Source organism: Bos grunniens, chromosome 3 (genome assembly GCF_055505025.1).
Source record: "Bos grunniens cultivar Pamir isolate PY7600 chromosome 3, Bosgru_T2T1.0, whole genome shotgun sequence".
NCBI classification, from domain to species: Eukaryota; Metazoa; Chordata; class Mammalia; order Artiodactyla; family Bovidae; genus Bos; species Bos grunniens.
Window position 1 is genome coordinate 35,139,668 of NC_141167.1, and position 22,303 is coordinate 35,161,970.

General features: G+C 42.1%; 1 protein-coding gene across 24 annotated transcripts in view; it reads left to right on the forward strand.

Moving 5' to 3' along the window:
• FGGY (FGGY carbohydrate kinase domain containing) overlaps positions 1-22,303 on the forward strand; it is a 532,748-nt gene that overhangs the window by 459,817 nt on the left and 50,628 nt on the right. The window contains exon 15 of one of the 24 annotated variants that reach the window (XM_086390235.1): positions 14,828-15,164. The exons of the other annotated variants lie outside the window; for them this stretch is intronic. Within the exon in view, the coding sequence (XP_086246361.1) occupies positions 14,828-15,049 (222 nt within the window). The 3' untranslated portion in view covers positions 15,050-15,164. Of the gene's footprint in view, positions 1-14,827; positions 15,165-22,303 lie in introns of those variants that run through there. 24 annotated transcript variants of the gene reach the window in all.

A 22,303-nucleotide genomic window follows, 5' to 3' on the forward strand; every position in this document is an offset into this window, starting at 1 on the left:
AAATCAGATTGATTATATTCTTTGCAGCCAAAGATGGAAAAGCTCTTTACAGTCAGCAAAAACAAGACCAGGAGCTGACTGTGGCTCAGATCATGAACTCCTTATTGCCAAATTCAGACTTTAATTGAATAAAGTAGGGAAAACCACTAGACCATTCAGGTATGACCTAAATCAAATCCCTTTTGATTATACAGTGAAAGTGACAAATAGATTCAAGGCATTAGATCTGATAGAGTGCCTGATGAACTATGGATGGAGGTTCATGACATTGTACAGAAGGCAGGGATCAAGACCATCCTCAAGAAAAAGAAATGCAAAAAGTCAAAATGGTTGTCTGAGGAGGCCTTACAAATAGCTGAGAAAAGAAGAGAAGCAAAAGGCAAAGGAGAAAAGGAAAGATATACCCATTTGAATGCAGAGTTCCAAAGAATAGCAAGGAGAGATAAGAAAGCCTTCCTCAGTGATCAATGCAAAGAAATAGAGGAAAACAACAGAATGGGAAAGACTAGAGATCTCTTCAAGAAAATTAGAGATACCAAGGGAACATTTCATGCAACGATGGGCTTGATAAAGGACAGAAATGGACCTAACAGAAGCAGAAGATATTAAGAAGAGGTGGCAAGAATACACGGAAGAACTATACAAAAAAGATCTTCATGACCCAGATAACCATGATGGTGTGATCACTCACCTAGAGCCAGACATCCTGGAATGTGAAGTCAAGTGGGCCTTAGAAAGCATCACTACGAACAAAGCTAGTGGAGGTGATGGAATTCCAGTTGAACTATTTTAAATCCTAAAAGATGATGCCATGAAAGTGCTACACTCAATATGTCAGCAGATTTGGAAAACTCAGCAGTGGCCACATGGCTGGAAAAGATAAGTTTTCATTCCAATCCCAAAGAAAGGCAAAGCCATAGAATTCTCAAACTACTGCACAATTGCACTCATCTCACAGGCTAGCAAAGTAATTCTCAAAATTTTCCAAGCCAGACTTCAACAGTACATGAACCATGAACTTCAAAATGTTCAAGCTGGATTTAGAAAAGACAGAGGAACCAGAGATCAAATTGCCAACATCTGGGATCATTGAAAAAGAGAGAGAGTTCCAGAAAAACAACTACTTCTGCTTTCTTGACTATGCCAAAGCCTTGGACTGTGTGGATCACAACAAACTGGAAAATTCTTCAAGAGATGGGAATACCAGACAACCTTCCCTGCCTCCTGAGAAATCTGTATGCAGATCAGGAAACAACAGTGAGAACTGGACATGGAACAACAGACTGGTTCCAAATCAGGAAAGGAATACATCAAGGCTGTATATTGTCACCCTGCTTATTTAACTTATATGCAGAGTACATCATGCGAAATGCTGGGCTGGATGGAAGCACAAGGTAGAATCAAGATTGCCGGGAGAAATAGCAATAACTTCAGTTATGCAGATAACACCACCCTTATGGCAGAAAGTGAAGAAAAACTTAAGAGCCTCTTGATGAAAGTGAAAGAGGAGAGTGAAAAAGTTGGCTTAAAACTCAACATTCAGAAAACTAAGATCATGGCATCTGGTCCCATCACTTTGCAGCAAATAGATGGGGAAACAATGGAAACAGTGACAGACTTTATTTTGGGGGGCTCCAAAATCACTGAGGATGGTGACTGCAGCCATGAAATGAAAAGACTCTTACTCCTTGGAAGAAAAGCTATGACCAACTTAGACAGCATATTAAAAAAGCAGAGACATTACTTTGCCAAAAAAAAGTCCATCTAGTCAAAGCGATGGTTTTTCCAGTAGTCATGTATGGATGTGAGAGTTGGACCATAAAGAAAGCTGAGCACTGAAGAATTTATACTTTTGAACTGTGGTGTTGGAGAAGACTCTTCAGAGTCCCTTAGATTGCAAAGAAATCAAACCAGTCAATCCTAAAGGAAATTAGTCCTGAATAATCATTGGAAGGACTGATGCTAAAGCTGAAACTCCAATACTTTAACCACCTGATGAGAAGAACTGACTTTTTGGAAAAGAGCCTGATGCTGTGAAAGATTGAAAGTAGGAGGAGAAGGGGACGACAGAGGATGAGATGGTTGGATGGCACCACCAACTCGATGGACATAAGTTTGAATAAACTCCAGGAGTCAGTGATGGACAGGGAGGTCTTACTTGCTGCAATCCATGGGGTTGCAAAGAGTTGGATAGGACTGAGTGACTGAACTGAACTGTACTGAACTTCCGCACTTTACATTTTAAGATAACGGGAATAGAACCTAACAATAGAAAGACTTTACCAGACCCACTCCCATAATATACATTCTAAGGTATTAGGATTAGTCACATTTTTAGGAAGAGGAAACTGTCCTCAAGCAGGATACATTGTTGTTATATAATCCTTAGTACAGAGCTTAAACTGAGTTGTTTGTTGTGTAATCATCAGTTCTTGGCTTAAAGAAAAAAAAAAAAAAAAGTTTGTGTGACTAAGACTAAGGAATGTAGAGGGAAAAAAAGACATTTGTTCTTTCCTCCTCCTTGAGAATTCCAAACCGCTATCTCCTCCTTGGGGACCCTGGACTTCTTATCAACCTTCCTAGGAACTGACTCTCTCATCAGGAAGGAGGGAATATGAACCCACAAGTGTGATATGCAGTATCCAAGCCCTCCTTGAATTGAGCTGTAAGAGCTTAGGTTTGGGATGACTGAAGAGGATCTGGCAAGAAGAGAGGGGCATGTATATGTTAGTCAGAGGGCCAAGACCAGCACTGCTTAGACCTTTCTACCAGCCATGCCTGAGGTACATAGGACTTGGAGCCTGAAGATTTAGGTTCAAGTCCTGGCTCTACTGCTAAAGTTGCACTTGTATAGGAAGAGGGAATGGGGAGGAATTTTATGCTGTTGGAGTTAGACACCATCTTCTGTGTTTTCTCATCAACTTTTGGAGGTGGTAATAATAAGAACAGTAGATAATATGTAAATACTTCTGGAACCAGCACTTTTCATGTTCTCTTCTAGCCATTTCTCTCTATATATTTAATCTTCATAAAAACCCCACGAGATAGGGAGCATTTTCATCCCCTTTGGATATATGGGGAGACAGAGGCATAGAGAGGTTAAGCAACATGGCTGTGGTCACGCAGCTGGTAAATAGAGAAACTAAGCTTTGAACCCAGGCAGTGTGGCACCAGAGTCCTTGCTCTTAGTCATTTTCACATGGTCTCTGAGGCACATTTACCTCAGAGACGGTTCTGGGGTTAAGGCTGTTCTGTCCCACCCCATCAGGGCTTCCATTTGGCTCAGGGATAAAGAACCTGCCTTCCAATGCAGGAGACGCAGGTTCGTTTCCTGGGTCGGGAAGGTCCCCTGGAGGAGGAAATGGCAACCCACTCCACTATTCTTCCCTGAAAAAAAACAAAAAACAAAAACATGGATAGAAGAGCCTGGCGGCAACAGTCCTTGGAGTCACAGAGAGTCAGACGTGACTGAGCAACTGAGCACCCGTACACACACTTCCCACTCCATCACCTGCACACTGACAGCCCTGCCTCCACACCACAGGGTCGGGACCTCCCACTGAGAAGACTCCTTGCCACAGCCTGGTACTTCTCACAGCCCGTCTGGAACATTTCACTGTGTCCTCTGCACAGACCCTGCCCCCACGCCTCCCCACCTCCGCCACCTCCTGGCTCCTGGCCATACCCAGTGCCCTTGGTTCTAGCTTCCCAATCCAGTAGCACTTATGCCCAACCTCCAGTTCTCCTTCTCTGAATAATTTTTTTTTATTACAAATTAATAATAATAATTATTTGGGGCACTTTTACCTCTTTGTTCAAGGTAAGACTCTAGCACCCAGCTTCCTCCCTCCAGTGCCAGCCCACACGAGTGGCATCCCCATCAGATTTGTATTGGATCCTGGAAACAGGACTGGACAGCTTGTTCAGCCACTTTCTCATAGGCTGGTCCCTGACCATGTTAGCAGTCCCATCTGTTCCTGGCCCGGTAGCTGCCAGTCCAACTAGATGAGGCTATTCCGGGAGCAGCAAAGACTTATTCACACTGGTGGAGTCTTTAACAGAAGAAGTCAAAAGGCCTTTCATTGTTGTTTTGTTTGTTGTTTGTTTTTTTTAATGTGCGTTACAATTCTACCCAGAATGCTATAGCAGTTAAGTCATGGCCTCTGAAATCAGAAGCATATGGGTTTAAAATCCATTTCTGCTTGCTAGCTGTGTCATCCCAGGAAAATTGCTCTGTCTCTGTCCTTCATTTGTAAAGTGGAGGGGAAAAGGTCTGTCTTATGGGGTAGTTGTGAGACTTTGGTGAAATGATGTATGCGAGCACGTGTCACACCACCTGACCAGCAGTAAGTTCTCAACAAGTGGTAGTTATTATCAGCATTATATTAAGTATCATTATATAAGTATCATTCAAGACTCCCTGGAGATAGTTCACACAGTTATTTACTCAGCAGGCATTTATCAGGAGGCTACTCTTTGCCAAATCTATGCCAGGTACAAATATAGGATGTATGTTTATGAGAGGAAGCAATGCATGTTAATCACTTACTACAGGCCATACCCTATTCTAGGCAGTTTTAGGGACATATATCATTTTATCTATTTTTATGTATAAATGTATTTTTATTTTTAACCTTATAAAGCATATATTTTTAATTTATTAATATTTTTACAGTAGGTCCTTGTTTATCTTTTGATCCTTGGGTCAGGACAATCCCCTGGAGAAGGGAATGGTTAGCCACTCCAGTATTCTTGCTTGGAGAATTCCCTGGACAGAGGAACCTGGCAGGCTACAGTCCACGGGGTCACAAAGATTCAGATACAACTGAGCAATTAACACTTTCACTGTGTTTATCTTATCTCATTTTTAAATTTATTTTTATAGGAATATAATTGCTTTACAGTGCTGTGTTAGTTTCTGCTATACAGGAAACGAGTCAGCTGTATATATACATATATCCCCTGCCTCTTGGACCTCCCTCCAGTCCCACCCCCATCCCACCCACTATGTCATCACAGAGCACCGAACTGAGCTTCCTGTTCTTTATAGCAGGTTCCCACTAGCTAGCTGTCAAGTCTAATCTCCCAGCTCGTCCCCCGCTCCCCTTGCCTCCCTGTAACCACATGTCCATCTCTATATCTGCATCTCTATTCCCACCCTGGAAATATGTTCATCTGTACTATTTTTTTAGATTCCACATATATGAGTTAACATAGCAGTGCAGCAGCAGCAGTCCGTATCAATCCCAAACTCTCAATGTATCCCTTATCCCCGCCTTTCCCCACTGGCAACCATAAATACATTCATTAAATCTGTGAGTCTGTGTTTCTGTTTTGTAAATAAGTTTCTTCAAAAAAAAAAAAAGATACAAATGAACTTACATTTCATCTTGATAAGAGCTTTTCAGGCAAACATTAGAATTGTCATTTTACAGATGAAGAAACCAAGGTTCAGAAAGAGTGGCTTCTCCAAAGACGTGTCCAGTGATTGAGTGTAGCCATGAATAAACCAAGGTACTCTCAGATCAAGTCCCCACTCTTGAGAGAGTCACACTTTATTCTCATATTCATGCAACTGAATGCCTTGGTTTATATACCTTTCTGGTAAAACGGAAGTTCAAATAAAAGTATTTTTTATTTCAGCCTATTCGTACAAATCTCTGAAAGAGGTGAGAGTTCCGTGTCCATCTTAGCGTGCTAGTGATGAGCCTGGGGGGCTGTCCTCCAATAACTGGGGATTTTGTCATCCTGAAGGATAACTTTTCTCCTTATGTGGGACTGGAATTAAGAGAGGGAAAAGGCAGTAGGTAAGGAGCTTATATTGGACTCACCCAAGGCATACTTTGCAAGTTATTTTGTTTTGTTTTTTTAAATCAATCTCAGTCATAAGCTTGCTTTTTGGATCAGTGCCTTATGCCTCTAGCCATTGAAAGCCAAGTATGTCAGGGAAAAAAAGTTCCTTCAGTTAGTTGAGGTTTTATTCTGTTTCTACTTTGGTGGTTTGAAACTAATTACAGACTCTGGGTTGTGCCTACACGTCCAAAATGAAATGAGAGTTTGAGCCAATTGCTCTAATAATGAAGAGAGGAAAATCCACTTTTCTTTCCATTATCTAAAGATTTCAGGCATATGTAGTTGTTTTTTTTTAATTGAATTATGTGAAAAGTTGGCCTCAAGCCTTCATTTCACTTTGCCTGTCTAGAAACTAGACTGAAATTTAGTTTCAGGGAGGAGATGGCATGCCTTAGACTGCTTTGGTGGGTCTAGAGGGTCTTGTTAGAGCAATTAATGGATAAGAGATTTTGTGTTCTTATGATAAAATATTTGCATATGCTTGGGGGAGGGAGGTGTATTACAAAGGATGTCTCTTTATTTAAACTTTTTTGAAAAACTGGAGTACCTAAAATAAATTTCAAAATGAACAGTTTCCATTCATCTCATTTATTGATTCATTTATTTGATCCTCACTGTGGCCTACAAGGGTGCCCACCTGGCACCCAGTCCTTTTCTGCCTTCATCTCCAGCTCTTTGCCCCTTTCCCAGGTTGCATATCTGCCCTGGCCCCTTCACTCTCTGTCCATATACTAAGCACACTTCCACCTCTGGGCTTTCAGACATATAGTTCCCTCTGCGTAGACTCCTCTTCCTTAGATATTTGCATGGTTCATCTTCTCATCCCTTTCAGATCTCTGCTCTAACATCGTTGTTTCAGAGTGATGCCTTTCCCGCTGCCCTGTACAAACTGCCTTCTCGACTCCTGTAGAGAATCCTTCATCCCCTTATCCTACTTGGTTTTGTTTCCCTAGTACTCATCACCACCTAACATAATGTATGTGTATGTGTACTTATTCATATATTATTTTAATAAACTCTTTTTTTGAACGATGTTGTATTTATAGAAAATTATATAAAATTATGTAATTATATCTCTGTAAAAATATAGAGTTTTCATAAACTGGGCATAAACCCCATGCCCAGTGTCCCTTATTATTAGCATCTTACATTAGTATAGTATGTTTGTTGCAATTAGTTAACCAATATTGATAGGTTATTATTAAAGTCCATACTTTATTTAGATTTCCTCAATTTTAACATAATATCCTTTACTTGTTCCAGGATCCCATCCAGTATATTAGATTACACTTAAACATCATGTGTCCTTAGGCTTCTCTGGTTTTTGATGACCCTGACAGTTTGGAGGAGTCTTATAGAATGTTCAATTGGCATTTGTCTGATGCTTCTCTTATGATTAGACTGTGGCTGTAAGTTTGGGGGAGGAGGACCACAGAGATGAAGTACCATTCTCATCACATCACATCAAAGGTACCTACTGTCAATATGGCTTGTCATTGTTGACGCTGACTTTGATCACCTGGCTGAAGTAGTGTAAGCCAGGTTTCTCCACTGTAAAATTGCTCTTTTTCTACTTTACATGCTGTTCTCTTTGGGAGGAAGTCACTGTGTGAATCCCACACTTAACAGCATGGAAATCATGCTCTATTTCCTTAAGGGTGGAATATTTACATAGAATTCTGTGTGGGAGATTCATGTCCTTATTCATTCATTCTTTCTGTATTTACTTAGTCATTTCTTTATGATAGTTTGCATTCATAGCTATCTATGGTATATTTTGGGTTATAATCCCATACTACTTACCCTGTTTCCCAATTCTTCCACTTTTGACCATTGCAAGCTCCTTAATTGCCTTCTTTATCTCCCTGATATAACCTCATAATTCTATAGTATTTTTTTTAATTACTTCTTTAATTTTGGGCAGTACAAGATGTTCCAGGCTCACCTTTTATATTTCTTGCCCCAGAGCTGGAATCAGACACTTCTCCAGGAACTCTGATTGTTTTTATTAGAGAATGATCCAGTGGACAGTGAAAGGAAATATATGTGCATATACTAATCTGTGTATATACCCATCTCTATAAGTATTTCTATATATAATCATCTCTGTCTACATTAAGCTACACATTAATTTATACTGATGTCTACAACTGTAGTCTGTTACCACATGAATCAGTCTAACCTTCCCCTTTCGCTTATTTGTAAACTCTCACTCACATAGTGAGAAACCTGGCTCCCACCATTCACCATCGCTTTTCAATTGTTCAATTCCAGTGCACCTGTATGGAAATATCGGAATTATTAAGCCAGACTCTTATGGAGTATAGCTTCATCAACTAGAGTACACTATTTATGTACAGTTTCTTTTGCCTTTAGTTTTACAAACTCTTCTCATTTCCAAAATTATTTAGATCAGCACCTTAATCTCCCACAACCTACAGTGAGATGGTCTCATATCATACATTGTATTACAGTTAGATTGCTTGACACCTACTGTATTCCATCATAGGATTCCCCTCATCTCTGAAATTACTTTTTGAATTTGCACATCTTATGGCTCACTCTTTGTGCTGTAACATTCAGTGGTTTTGACAAATGTATAATGTTGTATATACATGGTTACATTCCAGAATGTCACATAATTGGAATCATGAATATTTAACCTTTTCAGACTCATTTCTCTCACTTGGTAATATGCATGTAAGATGCATCCATGTCTTATTGAAGCTTGGTAATTCATTTCTTTTTATTGTGTAATAATATTCAATTGGTGTAGATGGTACAGATATACCAGCTTATTTATTCACTCACCTACTGAGCTAGGTTGCACAATAAGACTATATTCACATTTGTTATAAAAGAGCAAACTATCTTCCAAAGTAGCTGTACTATTTTGAAGTTCCACCAGCAAAGATTGAGAGTTCCTGTTGCTCACCATTTATGTGAAAGTTTGATACTGCCAGTTTTGTGGATCTGGGCTATTTTGTAGTGATATATATAGGTTTGTAGTGATATATCATTATTGTTTTAATTTTTAATTTGCTAATGGAAAATGATGTTGAGCATCTTTTCATATGATTATTTGCCGTCAGCCTATTTTCTTTGGTTAAGTTCATATCTTTTGGTCATCTTTTTACTGGGTTGCTTCTTTTGTTATTGTTGAATTTTAAGTATTCTTTGTATATTTTGGATGCAAATTCTCAAATGTATGTTTTACAGATATGTTCTCCAAGTCTGTGGCTAGTCTATTCATTCCCTTGAAATTGTCTATCACAGAGCAGTTTTTAAATGTTAATGATCCAGCTAATCGATTTTTTCTTTCATGGATTGTTCTTTTGATGTTGTATCTAAAAACTTATTGTTAAACCCAAGGCCACCTTAATTTTCTCCTGTGTTATGTTCTAGAACTTTTATGGTTGCACATTTTACCTTTGGGTTTATGAGCCATTTTAAGTTAGGTTTTGTGGGAGGTATAATGTCAGTGCATAGATTATTTGATTATTCTTTTTGCATGTGTGTGTCCACTTGTTTCAGCATCATTTATTGAAAAGACTACCCTTTATCCTGTGAATTGACTTTGCTCCTTTGTCAAAGATCAGCTAATTGTGTTTGTGTGGGCCTATTTATGGACTGACTTCATTGATCTGTTTTCCTGTTCTTTCACCAGTTCCACACTATTGTGATTATTATAGCTTTATGTAAGTCACGGGCTTCCCCTGGTAGCTCAGCCAATAAAGAATCTGCCTGCAGTGCAGGAGACCCCAATTCGATTCCTGGGTCGGGAAGATCACCTGGAGAAGGGCTAGACTATCCACTCTAGTATTCTTGGACTTCCTGGTGGCTCAGATGGTAAAGAATCTGCCTTCAATGTGGGAGACCTGGGTTTGATCCCTGGGTTGGGAAGATCCCCTGGAGAAGGGAACAGCTACCCACTCCAGTGTTCTTGCCTGGAGAATCCCAGGACAGAGGAGCCTGGCAGGCCCCAGTCCGTGGGGTCACAGAGTCAGACATGACTAAGCGACTTTCACTTCGCATAGTGAGTCATGAAGTCTGACTTTGTTCTTCTTCTTTACTATTATATTGACTAATCTATGTCTTTTGCCTTTCATATAAATCTTAGAATCATTTTGTTGATGATTTACAAAATAGCTTTCTGAATGTTCAGTTGGGACTGTGTTGAATCTATTGATCAAGTTGGGAAAATTTGTCATCTTAACAACATTGAATCTTACAATCCATGAATACAGAATATCTCTCCATTTACTTAGATCTTCTTTAATTTCTTTCATTAGAGTTATGTACTTTTCCATACATAGATTCTGTATATTTTATGTTAAACTTATGCCAAAATATTTTAGGTTTTGCAGTTTGCTAATATAAATTATTTTTACTTCAAATTCCAGTATTTCATTGCTAGCAACTTGTGGGACATAATTATATATTACCTTATGTCCTGTGACTTTACTGTGCTCTTTCATTAGTTCAAACGGTGTTTTTTTTTTTTTTTTAATTTGGAGTTTTCCACATAGATAGTTATGTCATCTGAGAATGAAGACAGCTTTATTTCTTCCTTCCCAGTTTGTATACTTTTTGTTTCCTTTTCTTGTCTTATTGTACCATCTAAGACCAATACAATCTTGAATAAGAATGGTAAGAAAGGACATCCTTGCCTTGTTCCCAGTTTTTTCTCATTAAGTATGATGTTAGCTGTAGAGGTTTTGGTAGATGTTCTTTATCAAATTGGATTTGTTCCCATATTTTCCAAGTTTGCTGAGAGTTTTTAATCATGAATAGGTGTTAAAGTTTGTCAGATGTCTTTTCTGCATCTATTAATATGATTATTATTCTTTAACCTGTTGATGTGGTGAATTACACTGATTGAATTTTGAGTGTTGAACCAGTCTTGCATAACTGGAATAATTTCTATTTGGTTGCGGTGTATATTTCTTTTTTTACGTTATTTAATTCGACATGCTAATATATTGATAATATTAAAGATTTTGCGTCTATATTCATGACGTATTTGTTTTTGGATTTCCTTTCTTGAAATGTCATTATCTGATTTTTGGTAGTAGAGTAATGCTGGCCTCAGAATGAGTCAGAATGTCTTTGCTCTGCTCCTCTTTTTTTTTTGGAGGAGATAGTGAAGAACTGGTATAATTTATTTTTTAAGTGTTTGGTAGGATTCACTAGTAAAACCATCTGAGCCTGGTGCTTTGTGGGCTTTTTTGAAGTTTGAATCTTTCATTGAATAGTCTGTTTCATCTAAGTTATAAAATTTGTGGGCATAGAGTTGCTCATAGATTCTTTTTTTATCTGATCGATGTCCATGGGATCAATAATCATGATCTCTCTTTAATATCTGATATTAGTATTTTGTGTCCTCTCTCTATCTTGGTTAACCTGGTTAAAGGTTCATCTATTTAATTAATCTTTTCAAAGAACCAGATTTTAGTTTCATTGATTTTCTCTATTGTTCTCCTGTGTTCAGTTTCATTGATTTCTGCCTTTTATTATTTTTTTCTTGCTTTTTATTCTTCTTTCTTTCTTTGATATGGCTTAAATTTTTTTCTGTCTTAGGGCTTCCCCAGGAACTCCTCCATAAACAGAGCCTGCAACTTTCAGCTGTAATCCACTATTATTTTACTGGAGCACTTGGTAGTGTGGTTTTAAGGGGTGGGAAAGGGAAAGCACTTGATTTAATCTTGAGCCTGTGTCCTTGGGTTGTGACCTTCACAAAGTTTCTTACCTTTTTACCTCCCTTGTTAAGTGAGAACGGCAGGTTAGAAGGGGCTAGGGTTCAAAAGATGTCCCTCCCCTGTATAGGATGAGGCTTTGGTTAAGCCTTTTATCCTTGAAAGTAGACCTTTGTTATAAAGAACTCTCTGGCATATATCACAGTGTTTCTTCTCTTTCACTCCTGCTGGAACCAGTGGGGGATCATTCTTGCTTCTTTACAGTGAGTACCTGGTAGGGTTCCCAGAGGTAAAATTCATGAATGTGTGGGCCTCCCCCTAAAACTATAGCCCCTGAAATTTCTCAGTCTCACACCCCCAGCACCTCATCAAAATTATCACTTAAATGTTTCTACCAGTTTGTGACTCCAGTGGCTTCTACTCTCGGTAAGGAGATCTGGCCTCCAACTCTTTGGAATTCTCCTGTGTGTCCAGAACTCAAGCTGGTGGTTTGCCCCGTAACCTCATTTCTCCAAACAATCTGAGTGGAAGTGAAAGTCGCTCAGTCATGTCTGACTCTTTGTGACCCCACAGACTCTCCATGGAATCCTCTAGGCCAGAATACTGAAATGCATAGCCATTCCATTGTCCAGGGGATCTTCCCAGGGATCGAACCCAGGTCTCCCACATAACAGACGGATTCTTTACCAGCTGAGCCACAAGGGAAGCCCAAGAATACTGGAGTGGGTAGCCTATCCCTTTATTGGAGTGGGTAGCCTATCCCTTTTAGTGGATCTTCCTGACCCAGGAATCGAATCATGGTCTCCTGCATTGCAGGCAGAAACAATCTGAGAGCCATCAGTAACTTTCCATTTGTTAGCTCTTTTCTTATTATAGAAATGGGAGTAATGACTTCTAACTTCTTTACACACTGGAGCTATAAAAGGACGTCACTCTCTATATTTCCTTAGTGTATTTTCTGATTCTCCTACAAGAATATTAATTTATGAAAGCAAGGGCTGTGTCTGTTTTATTCACTAGTATATTTTCAATAGCTGAAATAGTACCTGACTCAAAGTAGCTGCTTAATAAATACTTGTTAGATACATTGATTAATCAGTTGATATTCACTGGGCACATCAGTATACTAGGCACTGTGCTTGGTATGGAGACACAGCAATGAAAAAGTTCCCATGTGTCTACAGCCATTACAATGGTAGTAGGGGGCATGGTAGACATACTGTAAATGGAAATAACAATAAACTATGAATTAGGAATAGGTAGGTATTGAAACATGGAAGATGCCTACCTAAACTAGCCTAAGCAATATGGAGGTAAAACATTGCCAAAGGAGGAAACCACCACGTGAGTTGAGTTGTAAAGAACAAGTCACTTCTAGCTCATATAAGGGAGGGTGATACTGGCAGAGGAGCCAGCATGGACCTGTTAAAGTTCATGTACAACAACATGTAAAGTGATTTTCTCACCACAACTCATGTAACATTTAGTGCACCACACAAAGCAGGCACCATTAATTCTTTCACAGATCAGAGAGTTTAAGTGACTTGACAGAATGTCACCCATGCTGAGCCATGGAGCAAGTCCCTTTGAGTCCAGAGTCCATTTTCCTCCTGCTGCAAAGATGACTCACGCACGAGTCAGAGCCTGGCGGAGGAGCCAAACACATAAACAGATCTTTCTGGTGCCAGTTGCTCCCTTTGAATTTGCTTCATTGTCGTTTTTCTTTAAGACTGCAGCCCTCGAAGTAGTGAGCTGCAAATCAGGGCTGCTTTGCAAATGCCCACAAACCACTGGGGGCAGTTTTGTCAAAGAAGGCGGGAAAGAAAAATAAATGTGGGCTTCTGCTCTTTAAACCTCAGCCCAGTGAGGCGGACTTCCCGGAATACTTCAGGCCGCTTCAAAGGCCTATTGTGGGAAATCTCCAGATGTGCGTGGAAAACCTCACTGGGGAGCTTCCCAGTGAAGAGGCCTTTTAAGCTTGAACTGAGATGAAGGAAGTTGACGTGATGAGTCCTACCAGGTGGCCCGTTTTCTGAAGGCGCCCAGATTCCACCATGACTTTGAGAAGGCGGGGGTGTGGAGGTGGGGGGGATGTGCAGATTAGCCAGTTCAGATGCCTTTGCCCAGCAGTGCATCTTCTTTGATTGTGGAAAGTGCAGGTCTTTTTGTGCTAGAGTCAGGGATGAGGGGCATTCACCAAATGATTTATCTACTTTAAATGGTTAGTGACAGCCTGGTCATTCCTCCAGCCCATCTTGGGAGGGTTGGGAGGGATTTCAGGATTGGAAAAAGTCGAGGCCCTGAGCAATTCGTGCCAGTTCTCACAAGGATGCCCCTTGGCGTTCTGAGAGCCAGCATCCTCAGGATTCTTGCTCGGAGACTGCCCTGAATCTCCACTTAACCCATGTACCCAGTGCCCCTTCTGGCCTCAGTTCGACATCTTCTTGCTAGGCATGGTGGAATCAGACAGGCCCAAGTTTAAATCCTGGCTCTCAGGTTCGCTTTGCCATCTTGGAGAGAGCAACTTCAATTTGACCAGCTCTCAGTTTCCTCATCTGTAAAATGAGGGGACCTAGTCTCTGCACCATTACTCATGTGGAGGAGATGAATGACTGAGTTGGTGCACACTCATGGGACCCAGCACATAGCCTGGCACAGAGTAAAGACATACTCTGCTTTTATCCCTTTCCTCTCCCCGCAAGTCATAAAGCAAGGCAGGGGCTGTCCCTTTTGGCCTTTGAATGTTTCTTCTTCTGTAGCTCTTTAAATCCTCTCTCTGCCTCGTCCATATGGGCTTAGCTAAGTATTTTGAGATCACAGTGTATTTAAGGGAAAGTCCTTTTGGCTACAGCTAAAATTAGGCCTCTCTTTTGCTCCTCTGTTTACCGCCCCCCTTCCTCTTTTCACTAAGCAGAGGCATTGACACTGGAAACACTTGAGAAAAGTTGGGAGAACAGCTGGGAGTTGTTCTAGATACCGGCAGCTGCTCTCAGCACACAGGCACCGAAGAGGATGCTCCTGATCCGAAGGGAGAAAGGGTGCCTCAGAGGAGACGGAGGAATGCCAGAGCCTGCCTGGGCTTGGCAAACAGCAGGGTTGGGGTTGGGGGCGGGTGGGTTCCCGTTACTGTGTCCTCCACCTTGTGCTGGAGCGGCAGACCAGAAAGAACCGTGGAGACAGAGCGAAAGAGCCAAAGGGCAGGTGGTGTTTAAGAAGTTTAGCGAGGTGGCTAGTTATTTAGCTGGCTATTTCATGCAAACAGCTTCTTCTCCCTCCAGGACTCCGACGGTAGACTTCTCCCACGCATCTGGTGGGAAGTACAGTCTCGCTTGGAGATGGCCTCTGAGCGCCTAGCAGTGCCCCGCACCTCCGCCCCTGTTGTCGCTGCAGCTCAGGCCACCGCCCTTCCATCATCTCCCTCTCCAGGCCTCCCTTCCCTGCAGCCACATCACCCGAGTTTTATCCAGGTGTCTGCCTTCGAGCTATGTGACCTGGGTTGAGCAAGCTACTTCACAGCTTTGTGCCTCATTTTCCCTATCTGAAAAATGGGAACACGAATGGTGATTGTCTCAGAAAGCTGATGTAAAGATTAAGTGAATAAATAGTTATCAGGTACTTAGTATAGTGACTGGCACCTGCTCAAAATTGCTGTCTCTATCGTCCTCATCATTGTTATCATTGTTATCATTTCATTTATTCCCTTGGCTGTAATGCCACCCCTCCCCCAACACACAGACTTTTTCTTGTGACCTAGGTCCTCCTGTTCCTTCCTTCATGAGTTTAAATGTCACTTCCTGAGAAAAGTATTTCCCAACACCCCCCAATCTAAACTTGTGTTCTTCACATGATATCCTGTAGCCCAGTACTTCCGTTCCACAAGTGTAATGAATTGGTATAGATATTTTTGAGGATATTTGTTTGCTATTTGTTTCTGGTAAGTCTATCAAGGGTGAGAACTATGCCAATTTTGTTTGTTTGTTAATTTATTTATTTTAATTGGAGGCTAATTATTGTAGTGGTTTTTGCCGTACATTGACATGAATCAGCCATGGGTGTACATGTGTTCCCCATCCTGAACCCCCCTCCCACCTCCCCATCGCTCCCCATCCCTCCCCATCCCATCCGTCAGGGTCATCCCAGTGCATGAGCCCTGAGCACCCTGTCTCATGCATCAAACCTGGACTGGCGATCTGTTTCACATATGATAATATACATGTTCAATGCTGTTCTCTCAAATCATCCCACCCTTACCTTCTCCCACAGAGTCCAAAAGTCTGTTCTTTACATCTGTATCTCTTTTGCTGTCTCGCACATAGGGTCATCATTACCATCTTTCTAAATTCCATGTATATGTGTTAGTATACTGTATTGATGTTTCCTTCTGACTTACTTCACTCTGTATAATAGGCTCCACCTCATTAGAACTGACTCACTTCTATGCCGATTTTGTTTACCAGTAACTGACAGAGCCTAAAACAGGGATGTTACGTAGTAGGTGTTCAATAAATGTATATAAAGGGAGGGAGGAAATAAAGGAGATGGGAGAAAGGAAGAAAGGAGAAAAGAAGAGAGGGAGGGAGGAAGCAGGACGAGGGAAGAGGAAACGAAGGTTATTGGGACAAAAAGAAAAATTACTTCTAGAGTTCACTCTCTTTGGGGTCAGATTCTCTCATACTTCTTAGGACATAAAGGGCTACAGAGTACATCTAGCCTCCTCTGTCCTCACTTTTCTTTCTTGTTTCCCACCCCTCCAGGACTTGCTCTAGGCATCTCCATCATATTGATATAACAAAGATACTTTCCAGCATATTGACTGTTTCACAAATCCCTTCTTATTAAACACAATAAAAAGGCAGACATTTGTCCTCTGGAGATACTATCTTAATTAAACTCTTATAGGATCAAGACTCCAGGTAGTAAGCCATGGAGATAAGCAAGCTTTTGGTGTCACATGGCCCCTGGGGACCTTACTTATGAAGGCCCTTCCTCCAACATCATAGAAATTTTCAAAGATGTCATGGCAGAATTTGGGGGTCAGGAGACTTTTTATCTGACCTCAACTCTGCCTGACTCCATGTTAAATGCTGAGCCGTTCCAGTGGTTCCTGCCACTGGCCAGCTGTGACCCCAGAGTGTCTGTGCCCCTGACCTCAGTGTGTCTGTTCCCTCCTGGTACAGTTCACACAGCCCCCCTCCCGGGTGTCCCAACACAAGGACTGACTTTGCTGTGACCCACCTGTCAGAGGAGACCTGGGAACTCTTCTCTTATAGATAGACCACTCAGAAAGGCTGCCTGGAGCATCATTTTATTTTTGGTGGAAAAAAATATATATTTTTTAAAGGATGAATAAAAGGACATGATACAGCATGATATCTAGAACAATTTATAAAAGATTACAGTCTCATTTAGTAAACAGGCTTGAAATGGCCTGTGAGAAGTGCTTTAGCAAAATGTGTCTTAGTTGTAGTGAACTTATAAACCAACATGCTTCCATTTTGGAGTAAAAACTACATCCCATATCATAGGGTTGTCTGCAGAGTTGCATTTATCCAGCACCTGAGAAACATGCAGAAACAGAGTAGATTTCTCTAAGGAACATACTGGGATTTTTTTTAATATCTAAATTCTGATCAAAGATTCAGCAGTCCTAAAGATAATCCAAAATCTTGTCTCAGTATAAGTAGTTCCAGGCCTTAGATCCAGTCACTAGTAGTTCTCAAACATCAGTCTCAAAAAGGGTGTCTTCTCTTCCTGGGGAGGGTGATTCCATGAGGAGAAATGTTGGGGTTCAAAGCGCAAAGCTACACTAAGACCCACGCTCGTCTCACCTGGCAGAGAACTTCCTGGGCTGCCATGGAGGTGAAAGGGGCCCAGTCCAGCAACACAGCTTCTGCCAACGTCACTCACTTCACTTTACTCTGAAAAGCTGAGGCCTTCATTCCTTAAGGAAAACTTCCTGGAGGAGGTGGCATTTTCTGCTCAGACAATCATGTCCAATTCTTTGCAACCCCATGGACTGTAGCCCACCAGGTTCTTCTGTCCATGGGATTCTCCTGGCGAGAATACTGGAGTGGGCTGCCATTTCCTCCTTCAGGGGATCTTCTGACCTAAGGACTGAACCCACCTCTCTTACATCTCCTGCACTGGCAGGCAGATTCTTTACCACTGAGCGACCTGGGAAGCCAGTGGCATTTTAGGTTGACCATTTATTCACTATCCATTCATTCAGCAAATATTTACTGAGTGAGCATCACCAGCAGGCTAATCTCTGTGCTTCAGTATGACCTGTATACATAGGTCCTACCCGCCCTGGAGTTGTTGGGCCAATGACAAAGTCAGAGAATAAAGAAATAATTGTACATATAACCAATATATTCATTATGAGAACTTAAAGGAGAGGTACAGGGTGTGATGGGAGTGTTTAAATGGAAGCTGAGACCTGTAAACGTGCCTCGTGATTGCTACCTTCTAGGGCAATTGTCTTATGAGAATGGGAAGTGTGCCCTGGAGGGGAGATTTACCACCAACAAACTGCCAATGCCTGTGATAATAAAATCAGATGAACCTTTTAACCAGTCTTCTTCTTATATTTTAATTCTCTACAGAGAGTACAGCCCTCCCACCCACATTGTCCACACTCAAGGTGAATGGCTCATACCACCCTGCCCTTTGATATACCTCTGAGTTAAACAGATAGATTCTATTACCTGGGTTTGAATTCTGGATTTATCGTTTACTATCTGGGTACTTTTGAGCAAGTTACTTAACCTCTGTTTACCTTTGTGTAATTTTAGTTTTTGTTGGAGTACAGTTGATTTACAATGTTGTGTTAGTTTCAGGTGTACAGTAACCTCTCTTCTCTCCCCTATAAAATAGGGTTAATAATTATAGCACCCATCTTATGGGGTCACTGTGAATATTGATGAAATAAGGCATGTACACTCTTAACATGGTGCAAAATGCATATGACACCAAATAATGTTAGCCATGGTTACTATAAGTGCTTAAGGAGTTGTGCTGATTCTTATTTTCTTCTTTTCTACAAGGGTGGAAGTAAGATCTGGCCCCTGAGCAGAAATCTGCTGGGGATGTGAGAAAGTAGGAGGCAGAAGGAAGTTTCCTTCCAGTGTCTGATTTAAATGGGCCTCTCCATGTCCATGGGCTTCCCAGGTAACACTAGTGGTAAAGAGCCTGCCTACCAATGCAGGAGACTTAAGAGATACAAGTTCAATCCCTGGGCTGGGAAGATCCCCCCTAGGAGGGCATGGCAACCCATTCCAGTATTCTTCCCAGGAAATCCCATGAACAGAGGAGCCTGGCGGGCTATGAGCCATAGAGTCGCAAAGAGCGACTTAGAACGCATGCTTCATGTCCATTCCAGCCTTGAAAAGCTCCCAAGTTCCCCCTTGAATTCCCTATGCATGTCCCGTACACATTCACTCCTGGGTGGAGGCTCCCACCCGGTGCACCCCAGGTAAAGGCTCTGTGGTTCCAAGCAGCCATAGTTGCTTGCTCGAAGATGTCTGTGCATAAGTGCTCTAGCATTTTCCATGGCCTTGTGTCTTCTGTCCTGACACATTTTTGTGTCTTCCCATCTCCTCCTGAACACCCTCAGGAAACCGGGAGATGCCTCTCTGGGAGGGTCTCAGCCACAAATACTGTGCTGAGTGTCCAAAAGTTACACTTAAACTCCCAGGTTGTCCAGAGCTGCTGTTTTAAAAAAAAATGCCTTCACTCTCAGAAGTAGGTGCCAGATCTTGTAGCACTTACAAGGACAAATCCATTTCTTACTGAGAAAGGGAGCTTAAAACCCACATGACTGGCTGATGTAAGCTTTGGCCAGGTCTGTGAGGAACCTTTGCAACATTATTTCTGCTGATGTTCTTTTCTTATAACCGATGTCCTCGGAACAGGAAGAGGCAGGGCTGAGGCTTTGCTGCTCCGTGACCCTGAGTGGCCCTTTCAGATCTAGAGAAGCAGGCTGTGTGCAGACAGCCCTCAGTCCCAATCCTCACTCTGCCTCCAACTAACCAGGCAGATGCCTAAGCCCAGATATCTACCAGTTCTTGAGTTGCTTCTGACAACTTTTGTTCTCTAATACCCCCAACTGTTTGCTCCCTAACACCTCCACCACCAAAGCCACCCGAGCACCTCTTATATCTGCATGCATCTCTCTTGTCCAGTAGCACCACCCTGATTTCCCCCTGGACCCCTGCACCTGACCCCTGCCAGGTTGAACACAGCAGAGCAGCCCAGTGGCACGCCTCTGGCTTCCCTGTGCCCAGGGAAGGGAGACGGCCAGCAAGGGCTGTGCGGGCACTGCCTGCCTCTCGGCTGTGTGTCGTCTGCCCTTGCCCTTGCCCTGTCTGCTCCGAACATGCTGGCCTTCTCCTACCTCAGAGGTGTCGCTTTTCCGCTTGCTGCACATGGTCCTCTCCTCTGCTGGGTGCATGCTTCCCCCGTCCTTCAGCCAGCTAATGCCAGCACATCTTTGAATGTCAGCCAAGCCATAACATATAGGATGCATACACACATACATAAGATAGCGTACATACACGCATGCCGTACATCAGAGGCAGTGGACCGTCCCTGGGGGAAGAGTGAGCCCTCCTCTCTCTGATTCAGCCGGCTCTCTGACAGAGAGAGGAAGGATCTGAGGAGACAGCTGTCTGAACTAGCCATGTCATGTCACTCCTCCTCACACTCGTGAGCAGACTGTCCAAGGGGAGGCTGTGGACTTGATCATTTCTTCTCACCTTGTCTCTAAACTGGCAGATCATTCCTTGATTACCAGGCAGAGATTAATTTGACTTCTGCAAGCAAACTTGCAAAGCTTTCCCACCCAAACTATCAAGCATAACCTCACCTATCTCTCTAGCCACATCCAAAACATTCGTTCAAAGAATTTTTTTTTTTTCTTTTGGGCTACACTCGGGACTTCCCTGATGGTTCAGTGGAAGAGAACCCACATGCCAATGCAGGAGACATAGGTTTGATCCCTGGGCCAGGAAGATCCCCTGAAACACCGGGCTGGATGAGCACAACCTGGAATCAAGTTTGCCAGGAGAAATATCAATAATCTCAGATATGCAGATGACAACACCCTTATGGTAGAAAGCAAAGAGGAACTAAAGAGCCTCTTGATGAAAGTAAAAGAGGAGACTGACAAAACTGGCTTAAAACTCAACATTCATAAAACTAAGATCATGGCATCTGGTCCCATCACTTCATGGCAAATAGATGGAGAAACAATGGAAACAGTGACAGACTTTATTTTGGGGGGCTCCAAAATCACTGTGGACAGTGACTGCAGCCATGAAATTAAAAGACGCATGCTCCTTGGAAGAAAAGCTATGACCAACCTAGGCAGCATATTAAAAAACAGAGACATTACTTTGCCAACAAAGGTCTGTCTAGTGAAAGTGATGGTTTTTCCAGTAGTCATGTATGGATGTGAGAGCTGGACCATAAAGAAAGCTGAGCACCGAAAAATTGATGTTTTTGAACTGTGGTGTTGGAGAGACTCTTGAGAGTTCCTTAGCCTACAAGGAGATCAAACCAGTCAATGCTAAAGGAGATCAGTCCTGGGTGTTCATTGGAAGGACTGATGCTGAAGCTGAAGCTCCAGTACTTTGGCCACCTGATGTGAAGAACTGACTCATTGCAAAAGAGACTGATGCTGAGAAATAATGAAAGCAGGAGAAGGGGACAACAGAGGCTGAGATGGTTGGATGGCATCACTGACTTGATGGACATGAGTTTGAGCAAGCTCCGGGAGTTGGTGATAGACAGGGAAGCCTGGTATGCTGAAGTCCATGGGGTTGCAAAGAGTCGGACACAGCTGAGCGACTGAACTGAACTAACTTTCTACTCACAATCCCTATGAGGTTATTATTCCCATGTTACAGAGAAGAAAGATTAAGACTTAGGAATATTAAGAAAATTGCCCAGGTCCATAGGCTGGTGAAGATGGGTTTCAAACCTAGATCCGCTTCACACTAAGCTGAGTCCCAAGTGTACTGCAGGGAAAGAAATAACAGTGACTTTTTACAAAACGAGAAATAGAGCTCATCCTCTTTCATTCATGCATTATGCAGGAGATGAAATGCCTTTCTTGGATTCCCCCTCATGCATACCTCTTCCTGGGAGCTAAGAAGAGGGAAAACACACGCTGGGACTTCACATACTCGTCTGTAAGAGTCACAGACCCAGTACCAGAGGAAGAGGAAGAAACAAAAGAGAGAACATTGGGTGCTGTGAGGCTCTTAGGTGTCAGAGCAAACCCAACCTGAGCCTTTGGATACACGACAAACAGAGGACTAGAATGGTTACAAAACTTGTTTGAGTTCACACCAGTTAGAGATGGAGAGCAGAGACTAGACCCCAGGTCTCCTGACTCCACAGAATTGGCAGAGTCAAATAGGCCTCCTCCAATCAAAAAGAAGAACTTCCAAGAACATTGGTTTTGTCCCTGTCTAAAAGCCATGCCAAGCTGTATGTATTGGGTAAGTAAGCCAAAGGTATTGGGCATTGCAAACATGTTCTCACAGAGACTTCCAGCTGAACACACAAAGAAGGGAGTCTCCAAGGAACAGGGTAAGGATTGTCTGAAGGGATCTGTGCTGGTGAGATTACAAAAATCATAATATATGAATAAATGAACATATGGAAGAAATCAAGCAAAGCCCTTTCCTTCTTCCCATATGTAAACTCAGTCTTCGCCTCAAATCATTAAGCAAACACAGATGCAGCCA